The sequence below is a fragment of the Cladophialophora bantiana genome (assembly GCF_000835475.1).
Source record: "Cladophialophora bantiana CBS 173.52 unplaced genomic scaffold supercont1.4, whole genome shotgun sequence".
NCBI lineage: Eukaryota > Fungi > Ascomycota > Eurotiomycetes > Chaetothyriales > Herpotrichiellaceae > Cladophialophora > Cladophialophora bantiana.
In genome coordinates, this window is record NW_015971578.1 from 195,467 (window position 1) to 208,711 (window position 13,245).

At 51.4% G+C, this 13,245-nt stretch overlaps 3 protein-coding genes across 3 annotated transcripts; 1 reads left to right on the forward strand and 2 right to left on the reverse strand.

Annotated features, from left to right (window-relative positions):
• Positions 1-389: 389 nt before the first annotated feature.
• Z519_02884 (uncharacterized protein) lies at positions 390-2,192 on the reverse strand (the record flags this gene model as incomplete). The annotated part of the gene is made up of 4 exons (XM_016760639.1): positions 390-694; positions 793-1,757; positions 1,817-2,001; positions 2,061-2,192. 4 exons carry the CDS (start codon positions 2,190-2,192, stop codon positions 390-392), a joined length of 1,587 nt encoding a protein of 528 aa, XP_016622489.1.
• Positions 2,193-5,142: 2,950 nt separating this feature from the next.
• Z519_02885 (uncharacterized protein) lies at positions 5,143-6,444 on the forward strand (the record flags this gene model as incomplete). Its single annotated transcript, XM_016760640.1, has 2 exons — positions 5,143-5,331; positions 5,389-6,444. The coding sequence occupies 2 exons, from the start codon at positions 5,143-5,145 to the stop codon at positions 6,442-6,444; spliced, it is 1,245 nt and encodes a 414-aa protein (XP_016622490.1).
• A 3,858-nt stretch (positions 6,445-10,302) lies between these two features.
• On the reverse strand, positions 10,303-12,684 carry Z519_02886 (uncharacterized protein; the record flags this gene model as incomplete). The annotated part of the gene is made up of 6 exons (XM_016760641.1): positions 10,303-10,724; positions 10,871-11,128; positions 11,452-11,932; positions 11,987-12,042; positions 12,092-12,305; positions 12,349-12,684. 6 exons carry the CDS (start codon positions 12,682-12,684, stop codon positions 10,303-10,305), a joined length of 1,767 nt encoding a protein of 588 aa, XP_016622491.1.
• Between the last annotated feature and the right edge of the window lie 561 nt (positions 12,685-13,245).

Genomic DNA, 13,245 nt, shown 5'->3' on the forward strand with positions numbered 1-13,245 from the left:
GCACGACGCCTTCACGAGCAACATCCTTTGAATTTTGTGATTGGCCAGCGCTTTGGCTAGCCTAGCCAATCAGGGCGGAGTCCCGACATCGGGTCTGGGGACTGAGACAAAAGGAAATTCCTCGAGCTTCACTGTCAAGGCATCGATGCAATGGCGCAAAAAGATACAATCTTTTCATATATACATGTTCTTTGATCCATCTACCTGTAAGACCATGTTCCCACAATCGTATGCCACAAGGTATTGTCCATGAGTGTACACAACCCGCCTTGACACCGGAAGACCAGCGTGTTTCCATCCAGAAATATTTGCAGCGCCCCTTTGATCCCACCGAGCATGGGAAATGAAACACTCCATCCCACATCTCCTTATTGCCCCTCTGTCCGGAATCAAACCCCATGAACAACCTGTTCGATGATGTCTGTCTCGACAATAGGGCCGTTGTATCGGCCCCGGAGGTATCCGAAATAGCTGACCACGCCAATGATCATGGTTCCACCCCATAACAGGCATGACCAGTTCATGGTTTCAAGTGTCAAATTAGTCCGTACAGATGGGAAAAAACTGAAGGTCATGACGATGGCAATCCACAACAGTCCAAAAGCGTTGCAGAAGATGCCAAATCCGCGCCCCAACGTCCAAGGACCATAGTGGATGGATGAAGGATTGTATATCTTCTTGTGCAGGATCAGGACTAGTTCGTCCGTCGTTAGCATGAAACAGGTCAGAATCGGGTGGACAGAGCTCTGAGGACCCCGCCTATTTTTAGGATAGATTTTCAAAGACACTTACTGATTGGTATGGTGTAACTGCCGAGATAGCCAGACACGACCAACGAGGCGACGGCATTGAAAGCAGCCGATGATCCAATGTTGATCAATCCCAGCAACAGTGTGATCAGAACAGACAGAGCGACCGAATACAATGGGAGCTTGGTTCGAGGCTCGACCTGAGAGATGAATCGAGATCCAGGAAGACCGTTATCGCGAGAAAAAGCCCACGTCATTCTGGATGCCGCAGCTAAAACCGCAATGGTGGCAAAAATCATCAACGACAGGACGATGGAGGTCAAGGCAGTCGCTCCACCATTCGATTTAACAGCCTGCTTGAAGATTTCGATAAAGGGGAACCCTGTGGCGCTTGAGAGCGCATTGTCGATGTTGCCGATACAGAACAGAATCGCAATCAGCATGGCGAAACCCATCATGCCATTGAGAGCGATGGATGCCACCAAAGACTGAGGCACCACCGTTGACGCATTTTTGATTTCCTCGCTCATGTGAATAGCGCCATCGGCTCCGATGAAGGCGAAAACGGTGGTGATGAGTCCCACGAAGAAGGAAGTCCCTTTGTCATATCCCCCATTGGCGAGATACTGGACAAATACGTCGTGCGCGGTGCCGTGAGGTGCCAGGTACACCAGCGTGATCAGCACTCCAAAAAACCCCACTATGTGGACGATCAGCACCGCCCCTTCGACCTTCGGGAGCTGCTTGGCGAGGTATGTGTTGAAGAGCATTGCCAGGAAGATGACAGAATACAGGAGAAGTGTCCCGTGCCATCTCTGGAAATCATAACTGGGGTAATTCAGAACGAGGAGGCCTTGGATGATGGTACCGCCGAGATAGGCCGCCGACGCGAGACAAGCCTGCCACGAGAGAACGGATTGCCAGCCCGTAATGAACGAAAGAAAGTTGCGGCAAGACTTTGGGGCAAAAAGGAACGTCCAGTGGTATTGTCCGCCAGCAGTCGGTGCCCTGTTTACAAAGTCGTCAATAGCCCCGAGGACCATGTGCGAATTTCTGGAGAAACTTACATTGAGACCATTTCAGCAAGTGAGGCAACGACCGTGAAGTATCCGACCCAACAGAAGAGATACCCATACACAAGGCCAGCTGGTCCTCCATCCGTCAATCCATACACGAAGACCGTCAACAGTCCTTCCCAGGTTATCATCAGGGTGCAGGAGAAACCGAGCATGCTCATGAAGCCAAAGTTACGCTGTTACGAAGTCAGTTGGACCGGTTTATCCGCGAATCTTGCATTGCAGTTTGCCATACCCTCAGTTCCTGGCGCTTTCCCAACTTGGCCATTTCCTGTTCATCTCTGTTGACTGATTTCTCACCATGTTGCTCGGAGGAAGAGGACCTAGAGTGATGGATCTCTGAGGCGAACTTCCCTCCGCTCTTCATGGCAAATGCGTCCGCCATATCGACCAGCGCTTGGGAATGCGTAGCACGTATTCGACAGATTAGCCTCTCTTCACCGATACTATCGTTCGCGCAGGCTGATAACAGCAAAGGAGCGGATGTGAAAATTCAAGTGAATGACAAAGTGCCTGGACCCTCGATAAAGGAGAGAAAATCACGGCTGGAACTCCCACGAGGCAAGACCCGCTTGAGATCAGAGAGTGAAAAGGGTTTTCGCCGGGCGATATAGGATTGTGGTTCGGCTAGAGGTCTACCTCGTGGTCTCCAGGCGAGGTACTCCGTACAAAACCTAGAGAGATATTCCGTCGGATACAAGTCCACGGTTAAACACTAAGAGGTTGATCAATTTGAAGTTCTCACCTGCATACAAGAAAAGGCCATCGTTCCTAGATGCCCTATCAACAAGGGACCTCGCGGCACTCGTGTTCCAATGCATCTTGGTGCGCTGATGTGGTGCGACGGTTCAACCAGGATTGCGAGACGGGGTAAAGGCGTCGCCATTGAACACGACAAGGTTCAAGTCCCACAGCCCTGTGTAACCAAGGGGTGTTGGGGCTTGCAGTAGCCTTGCCAGTAGCGCATGAGAACTCATGCACAGTCACATCGGGTGGGAAAGCTTTGTCAAGCAACCGCCTGGAGATCTTATCGTTCGGATGCATGAAGTTTGTTGCGGCGGCACCAGGTCCTCGACCCTTGTAAGAACTCGGGTTCCTGGTGGGCCTTTGCGCGGGTTCAATACAATTTTCTCATGTGAAGTCCGACACCTGATCGCCTTCACAAACACCCACAGGCGAAATGAGGAACGATGTTCACACGCTATGGCGGCACCTGATTGACCGAATCTGCATCCCTGATCGACACAGAGGCTACTCGTTTGGTCACGGTATATCCTACATATTCTTGGAAGAAGAAAAGCATTCTTGACGGATTGGCAGTCACAGAAAATACCTGGTGGAGTTGGTTGTTCTGGCAGTTGCGGCACAAGACCATCCGGAACCCCCACCAGAGCTCTCTCCCTTCAAGTTACGCACCTGGAGCTTCTGGGGTTTATGCGTTGAACGTTGCCTACTCAGTGCGAGTACTCCTGTAACGTGAGACGACCTGGGAACTTCTGAACGGAATTAGTGGAGCTACATGGTGTTGTCTAGGGTACTGCCACTTATTTCAGGGTTTGTCCCTGTGAACAGTGTCTGGCTGATGCAGTGATAAATGTGAAATTCGGGATGCGGTTCGTAAGATCCATTTCAGCAGGTATTGACATTTCCTGTTGCAGGATGATTACCGGAGGCCCGTTTCCTGGGATATTTGTGCAGATATGCTTTACAATTGGCGTTCAAGCAAAACAACAAACCCAAACATGGTCTGGAGTACCTGGATGTCCTTCGCGGCCATTATCATGGCTATTTTCTTTACTGCCTCTGCATATGTTGATCGCAGCCATGACTTGGCCCGTTGAATTTCGCCATTGGGATCGGTCACGTCCGGATCTGTTGGAGCAATTTCGCCTCCAGGGCGAGTTGCCAGCCAACAGCGTCTCGGCGAGCTGCTAGTTTCACGGTGCTTGCATCTGTCTTGAGCTTGGTCCTGATAAGCCCACCGACCCCTAACGGCAGAGGCTAAATACTCCGGAGAGAACAGGGCTTGAAGACGTAAGGACCAGCGCTGCACGTTAGCAACCATCTGCTTGGTGGCTTGTTCCTGCTCTGAAACAGGAAGGCAAATCGCTTCAGCTGCATCTGGGAGTGCGAACTTCGTCCGGCCTCTATCACCAATGCCAATTCCACATTTAGATTCTGCCCCCTCCAACGACGGAATTGTTGATCTCAAGTCCTACCAATGCCTCTTGATGTCTGCAAGGTTTTATGTCAAGGACACGAAACATTCGATACGCTTTCGGAGAAGCTCTCCGCTGTTTAAGATAGTGTCCTTGACGATTCATCGTCCACGAGGATGTTTGGACTGCTACCTCGTACAGGCCCTGGATGCCGCGGTGTGCTGGCCGGTCTAACCGCATAGCAGGCCCCGTGTGAGAATGTTGGAGCCACAGAGCTCTGCTCTACGCCAGCAGAGAAGGCCGTTATCACTCCACAACTTCGCAAAAGGAGCGGAGGGGCTGTTGTCAGCAAAACACGCTTTTGATGGAGACTGTGGGGGCACCGGACACTCACTAGGGGAGCACACGGAAGCGTTCGGGGAGAGATGATCGCCCGCCCTGGCGCCGATGGACACTGGATGCCCTTGGATAAAAGGAAATGCAAAGACATGGAGCTGCGAACTCACAGGCTCATTCGTGAACGGATCAAGGATGCTTTGCCCTTCAAGTCTCCACACCTCTGGGCCCTAAGCGCAGCCTAGAGCCTTACCTTAATCTGACCCTAAGTTACAGCTTGGGCTAAGCGAGCTCACCAGATAATGCCGCCTATCTGCAAGTCCACCAGGTGTGTTTGCTTCGAGGACCTCAGTGGTTGCTTCTCCTGGTCGCTGTGAGCCCGCGCTTGTGCTGAGTGCATATGCATCATCACTACTGTCGTTGTTTGTGCTGGCAGTGATGCAAGTCCGAATGGCGAAGCATGCTATCTGCATGCCTGACAGGCTTTCCAAGGCCCAACCACGAAGGCGCAATGGCACCCTTGTCTGGAAGAACCTGGCAGTTACAGAGACGACCTTCTTAGTTATCACATTTCATGTCGCATCGCGTCTACCTAACCATGTTTCTATCCTGCCCCAACTGCCGGAGAGTCGGCACTCCTCATTTGAAGGTCCCTTGCTTCCATGTTTGGTTCCTTGAAGTCGCTATCAGGTTGTCGCTATCAAGTTGTCACTGTCAGTACTCGTCGAAGTCTTGCACCTTGTGGATTCCATCTATGACTTTGAAGACTTTCAGAATACCTCGTCCAACTGTTCGCCCTTTTGAATGACACAGAAAGCCACCATGGCAGGAATTCACATCCTGCTCGCTCGCGTCCCATTGATCTCTGCCACCCACCGAGGCCCTGTGGTGAACTTGGTAGCATGGATTACGGTGGTGACGATGTGTCTGGCAGTGGCCACTGTCTTGGTCAGTAAGCTGGTGGTCTTAAGGAGACTGGCATGGAATGACTCAATTATTATTGCGGCAATGGTAAGTACTCAGCCCACTGGACATGTGACTGGGACGTGATCTGACTGTTTCGCAAAGGCATTTTCCATCGGATTCACTGTCGCAATCAACCAGCAAGTCAGCGGAGGACTGGGCTCTGAGAGCTCAACCTTGACAGATGACCAGTATGAGAAATTCCAAAAGGCCGGATATGCCTGGAACATCCTTTACATCGCTAGTCTTTCCTTCGGCAAGGTGTCGACATTGTCTTTGCTACTCGCGTTGTCACCGAACAAATCTTACCGTATCCCTATGCTGGCTACGGGCGGCTTGGTGGCAGCGTGGGCGGTGGCATCAATCATAGCCAGCGCATTCCAGTGCTCGCTCCCCCACCCATACCTTATTACAACCAACAAATGCTTCGGCCAGGAAAGTTTTTGGGACGCGGTCGGAGTCATCGACATTCTCATCGACGTGGCACTTATGGCTATACCGGTATGGCTGGTGTACAACCTCCAACTGCCCATGAAGAAGAAAATCGCCGTCTGTTTCGCCTTTTCGTTCCGCACCCTGGCCATCGCCTGCACGATCTGGCGTATCAGCGAAATGCACCGGTTCTTTGATCGCAGCGCGGACGTCACGTTCGAGAGCTGGCTGCCCACGATCGCGACTCTGCTAGAGGTCTTCTTCAGCGTCTTCGCAGCGTGCGTGCCGCATCTCCGGCCGTTCATGGAATCCATCCAGGCGGGCTATCTCTCTGGCGTGATCCAGGAGGGAGACGGACGGTTCGGTTACGGCAACGACAGCTACTTGATGGGCAAGATGGCTCAGAGCAAGGCCGGAACCTCGGCGATCCGAAGCCAGGCTCTGAAGAGCGAATTACGGGGTGAGAGCCTCGATCTCCCGCGCCAGGGGACCACCGTCGGGCAAATGAACGACTCGGCTGGTCATGGGATCGGGCAAGCTTTGACAAGTACCAACCGCATCGTAGTGAACAAAGTCTCTGCGGGGAGGCCGGAGAAGGAATTCAGTTCCGAGAGGCATCGCAGCGAAAGCATCACCTCAGACGGGGGCAGGAGCCATGGCAGTGACGGGAGCAAGGCCATGATCATCAAGACAACCAAGGAATGGAGTGTGAGTTATCAGGACGCTTGATCCCAGGGGGTCAAATTCTGTACTGGATTACTCTCTTTTCTATCTCAGCGGGATTTGTCTGGGATCTTGGGTGGCCCATCGGATGGGATAAGCTTGTACTTCTACATGAGGCTGGTGGTAGGACATACGGGTTTCGTTCTGACGACCTGGATATGAAGACAGGGTTGAAAAGGCACAAAGATACCAAAGGGGGTTTTTTTTGGCACAGCTACAGAAGGTTCCGGGAGGCGACTCTCAGAAGACCATACAATAGGATCATATCCCGCAACGAACATCACATCCTTATCCGCCTCTTATGGGCCTTGTCTTCCAATATCCAGATCGAAAAAACAAGCAGTTTACTGCATCCTCCCATTGGGGGTTTTCTCTAAGGAGTCTATGCGTAAATACCCATGTATCGGGCGGCGCGATTTTACAGATCGGTAAATCCTTCCAACGGGTTACAATACGAGCACGCAGGGATCTTCAAGGGATCCTTCGATCGGCGAGGTGCAGCCATGGGTGAGATTCCCACCTCTACCTAGGCAGGAACTCGTACCGGCACCTGCCAGGATGAGCCTGTTCCCACGTGTGTTGCGGCATCGCGGCATGCCCTGTTCTGCATACCAAGGACGACACCTAGTATACCTACCTCTGCCGCTAGCTAGTCCCCCGGCGACGCACTATTCCAGGCGCATACCGACCCGTCGCGCGGTCCGTTTCTAGAAATATCCATCCCCATCCCCATCCCGTCCATCATACAGGTCCAAACCTTTTAAGTCTCATAGGTATGATGTCCGGGTCTACAGCACCTAGTATTCCGTACTTATGGCAACCACCTGGACCGTAGCAGTCCCGCGACATGCATGGGTCGTTTCCGCCCAGCCCAGCCCTGGTCTTCCACGTCATGTCGACTAGACCAGGCAAAGCACGGAGTCCAGTGGCTAATTTAACGCCCGTGCGCTTGGCCGTTTCCGAGCCGGGGGCCAGGAGGGCGGGCAGGAAGGGAGAGAGAAACGCCTCGCTGCCCTCCCCTGTTCGTGCATGTCCCAAGAGACCCAACAACGAGTTCGTCGGGGAAACGGATGCCGATATGTTATTCCTTTGTACGAACTACTGATAAGGTGTTGGTTGTAGCGTGTGATAGACCCCGGTATCAGGGGCCAGCTTACATAGATTTCACATGCGCTATCTCGTTCCTGCGTGTACTAGGTAGGTAGGACAGACTTAATGAAAGAGGGGGGGTGTTGGCTTTTCCGTCGTGAAAAATGCAAGCAAGCATTTTCACGTCTCTTTTCGTGACTAGGGCCCCTAGGCTGAGTTTCGCCTGGGTTCCTATCTCGGTGACTACCTACCCAAGTACATAGGTACTTGTATGCTTCTCAAGTTGCAGTTAGCGCTGTGTGATATAGGCGGGCCTGTGGGCGAGTGGGGTGCCTTGTGGCTGGATAAGCTCCAAGATCTTGATAAGGCTATTGATTAACAATTTGCTCTACCTACCAATGCGAGAAGAGATACAAAGTATTTGTGGTGTTGTAGGTTACTTGCTCGTGGCGAAGCTCCTCATGCAGGTACGGCGCATGTCGTCGCCCCCTTTTCCAGGCGCGGAATGCAAGGAACCCGTTGAGAAGTTCCTTGGTGTTATGGGGCACTTGGGAGGCCTTTTTGCAGGTTTCGAGACCCCTCCCACCCAATGTCGATGGAGAATACTCCCGACACAGGCTTTGCATTCTTGCCCCCCCCGTGGCGGACAAAGGCGACCCTTGCTCCGCCTCCTCGACGATTCGGTTGTGAGACTTGTGGCGTGATTGTTTTGAAGCTTGTCGCAGCCATGATGGGACCGTCGGGTGCATGCGTGAGTAGAAGCTTCGCAAGGGAGGGGCTCCAAGCAATTTCTCCGAAGCTTTGTTGGGCCGAGACGTGTCCTTGCGCAGAATGTCAGGTCCATGTTTAACGGTATGAATGGTTCCACATCACGCGAGAGATGTGTCCCTAACGCTTGTTGGGAAAAGGAAACTTGTTTGAAGTCCTCGCGAATACTCCGTACAAACCACTGATGCATTGCTCTTCTTCCACAAGAGTAGGGTACCCAGGCACGGATGACCGGTGGCTCCCAATTGTACCCGATGAAAGCCGCGCGCACAATATTCGCAATCCCAGGATCAGGCTCTCCCGGCTAGTACCCTGTACATAGACACGAAACCCTACCATCAAAGGCGAAGAGGGGTTTATCACTGACCTCCTCCAGGCCAGACATCAAGTGCAATCAAGTACGAGCCAGTCGCCAATAGTGCCGACTGGCTTCTTGATTCTGCAAGTTGAAAAAAAAGCAAAGATGGTTCTTTCTTGTGAGGTGTTCATTCCAGTTCACTGGCCCAATCGGCCCTCCCATCTCACGCTTGTGCATTGTGGTATTGTCTTAACTCGCAACTCTCACCGAACTCTCCCTGCTACTCAAGAGAGAACACAGCCTGGCAGGAGAGGGATAAGATGCGGTAAGAATACCGTTGATGTGCGAAAGGAGCTCTTTCGTGTCGCAGGTTAAGTGCTTACCATCCTCCAACAAAACTCTGGCGCGGGGATGTGGAGGTTCTTGTCTCTGCGGGTCGCGCAGCGGAATCTCTCAGATCGTGATTGATTAGTGCTGATGTACCGTATGGATGCAGACGTTTCATCCATTCCTTGGTCGAACATCTAGTAAATCTTTATCCAAGGACGGAGTGCAGCTCAGGACCTCACCCATGAGCGGCAGTGTGTATGCACCCACTTTTCACTCAGAGGTTCCTTCAACTAGCGCATGCGCCCTCCTCATTCAAAGTCTCGGTGTAATCCTTCCCCTCTCCTTCTATCGTCTTCTCCAAAACCTTGCTGCTAGGCAAGAGTCGTGATGAAAATAGGGCGAGGGGGAGCCAAAAAAAATACGCGGACAAGAGCTCGGAAGGATATTTGATGGCGACGTCCACCGCGACATGCAAGGGAGGGACACTGTCATAGCAGAACTCCCTTCTTGATCGGAGTCGCTCCCACAAGGTCTGTTGTGACATTAGCGAGAATCCAAAACTCATCGCGCTTGGGAAAGGAGGACGTATAAGTATGAAGAAGCAAAAAGGCAGAGGCGAGAACGCGACGACCTGAAATATTTCGACTATTGCCAAGCTGGGCTATTGATTGGCGCCAAACTGGGTATAGCGTGAGCTGAGCGTCCCTACGCTAGCGCCTTGGCTCCGGAGCAGGCTCAACGATATTCCGTTGCTCAAGGCTTTGGGTACCAGGGGGAGAAGAAGGATAAGTGCATAAGTACTCGGTACAACCTTGACATACCGAGTACCGATCGTCATTTCCCTGAAAGACGTTCATGTTCAGTCAAAGCTGAACTTCATCTCCCAATGCCGTATACTTGCCTTTGAAAATAGTGGTGCTTGGCGTCGCAGGAGGTGCGGTGGTCACTCCTTGGAATGACAGGCGGCTTTTGCTATTGTTGAGCAATCTTCGACAATGTTTCCAATTCGAGAGTGCCCTCGTAGAAGGACTGTGCTCATAGAATCAAGAGCGATATCCGCAATGAACGTCTGTACATTATCTATCCGATAGCAGTCATAACTGCTCGGTATGAAGGTGTTAAGACACCACAATTGAGAATCGTAAAGAGTGCGTTAGATTCCAACGCATGCACGGCCGTTCCCCCTCTCCAGTGCAATGCTGCGGGTATCCATCTTCTTCCTTATTTGCTCCTTGTTGCTCCTCCACCCCAATCCTGGGGTCTCGACTCACTCGAGCACGACCCTCCAAACACTGATATTCTTCCCCTGTGTCCCTTGCAATTTTTCTTTCTTTTCTTGCTGTTTTGTCTCTGAAAAAGTTTGTTTCGACGTGACAACTTTACGCATGGTGCTCCGCGTCTTTTTCGGCCTCCTTCTCAGTATTTGTCTCGTCGCTGCTGCGTTGCTCGGCAGGCGTAATTTCACCGGTTTCTGCGGTATCATCGGTCCCAGCCTCGCGTCTGATCTTAGCTAGCTCTTCTGGCGGAGGGGCAACCCATTCGGCGCTCTTCCATGGCTTCACACCCAGGATATACATAGTATCGATCTCCTCGAGTGTGCGACCTTGGCCCTCAATAACGAAGAAATAGACCAGCGGAATAGCGACCAGATTGCAGCCCGCAAAGACGTAACCGTATAGGAAGTCGATGTCCCCAGTAATAAAAGGCGTGAAGAAGGCTATGAGGAAGTTCCACAGCCAGTTTGAGGCGGTCGACATTGCCATACTTTTTGCGCGGTACTTTGACGGATACATCTCCCCGCCTGAGCACGTCAGAGTCTGCATCCATGTGGCAAGAAATTGTTTAAAGAATGGGGTCGTGGGGGCAGAAAGTAGTGGAGACAGTGCCTTCTTCTCGAACACATGTACACCTCTTCCGTTCCACATTTTGAAGGCAGAAACAACTTACAAATCGTCCAAATTATGGGACCCCAAGTGGAGGCGAAGGCTGCGATAAAGAAGGATGCCATTACAATCATGGCCGTGCCGCTGGATTCGGTCTTCTGGGGGTCATGTTTATCGAGAGAGAAATGGCCGACATTGGCGAAGATCAAGAACATAAGAAACATCCAAACCGAGCCAATCATAAGTGACTTACGACGGCCATAGTGTTCGACGACATACAGACCGTAGAAAGTAGTTCCGAAGTTGATGCCATTCAAAATCACTGGAATTCTGTCAGCAATTGTATACCGCGGAATGAAGGAAGCGGGGTTTGCAAAGTCCAAAACTGTGGCAGACTTCAAAAGGCTTACTTTGTGTCTGCAAAGTGTCTGTTAGCCTGTACTGACAACATTCGAGTCCATCATAAAAGCCAGGTGTGGTTGGTAGTATTGAGGGACGAGAAAGGGGGGGCGTAAAGGAAGGGGGTAAGAGGGCGGCGGAAGGGTTTGGCACGTACCACGAAACTATTGTTTATTCCCGTAGCTTTGCTGTAGCCTCGGTTAGTTGATGATCAAGAAACAAGGACGATAATTTTAGTCAGCAAACCAAAAAAAATTGTTAAGAAAAAAAAAGAGATTGGTAAGAAAATGGTAACCCACAAAATCACGGTACCGTAGTAGAAGAAGTAGTTGGCACCGGTCAACTGTTGGAACATCTGCAACGTCATGCCGAGGGCGATTCGGTATGCCATCTTTGGGGCTCGGAACATACGGAACCATTCAGCAATTGGATTCCCATCGTTCACCTCAGCCCGGAGCTTGGCCTCAATTTCTTCCAACTCGATGTGGACACTGTAGTGGTTTGGTGGTGCTCCATAAACCTTTTCCATGATCTTTTTTGCTTCTTCTGTATGTCCATGGCGGTACAGATATCTAGGGGTATCCTGGAAGAGGAGGATACCTCCCCCCAGAATGAAGGCCCAGATGAAGGCTATTCCCATGGGGATCCTCCACGAGCCAGAGTTGCCCCTTTGATGCTCGTAGGTACCGAAGTTGATGCATGCAGCCAAGAAGATACCGAGGGTGATCTATTGGGTTGGTTACTAGAGTCATCGGCAAGGGAAATCAAAGGTATGCCGTACAAAGAGCTGGTAGGTACTTATCAGAGCCCCACGGATGTAACGGGGTGCAGTCTCAGCTGTAGAGAGTTAGCGAGGGTAAAGTGCTGTTTTTGACTAATCGCTTACCCATGTACATTGGAACGAGTAACGACAATGCACCGACACCAAGACCGGCCACCCAGCGGCCCATCATGATCTGATACCAATGATGATCCGACGAGATCATGACAATGTTGCCGATGCAGAAGACAACACACCAGAATGTCACGCTCAGCCTTCTGCCAATAAAGTCGGCAATGGGAGCAGCAATGAGAGCTCCAATCAATGTACCAATCGACAGCTATATCTGTTAGCCTGGCTCGTCAATGGAGTTACCAACTTACCATTGCCACGATAAGACCGGACCGCACGTTACTGAAATAGAACGTTCCATCACTGTGACGCAGACCAAATCTTCGCAGGAAGTCTGGCATGGCAAGAAAACCAGAAATTTGACCGGTATCGTAACCGAAGATGAATCCACCCATAGAGACGAGGATGCCCATCCAGAACGATGCCCATGTTACTCGGCGTAGAGGCGAGTAATCCAGGCCACCCAGCGACTTCCTTGCATCGGTAGCACCCGCAGCACTTGGATTGTACTTATCGAATCGTACCCAATTGGTGAGGCCGAGCGACTCTCGAGTCAACTCGAGCCTACGAAACTTGAAGTAGCTCATGTTTTCGCTTATGTTTAATCAACGCTTTGTGCTGAAGTCGGGTGAGATCAGCCAGAATATATAGACGGTGCAATCTTTCTTATAGACATTTGGTGGGTTCGCCTCAGTGAAATCCGTGCCTGAACACGTGGTTGAGGGTTGTCTTCCAAGGTTGCTTCGAGAAAAGCGGAGGAGTGCGGATGACCTGAGAATTGGGTATGGAGATGATGGTGGTATATCCAATGGCATAGCATGATGAGTGATTTCTGGAAGGGTTCTGTAAGCACGAGGCCACCTTCCTATTCATTGCCAGGCACATTAGCAATGGTTAAGGCGACTGCATGAGGGCAAAGACCTCTCAGACACTATTCCCCGACCCACGCAATCAACACTGAGACAGGCATTCCCATGCGCATGAGATGCCTGACATGGAGGCGCCCCGGCTACACAGTAGCAACCCAATATCGAGTCCTGTACAACGTCGGTCGTTAAAGGTCGGAATTTTATTATGCTAGGCTCCTACGAGGCTCTTCAGGTCTCCGGCCTCCGAGGCGATCAAAGCACAGAGGCAAAGCCAAGAGC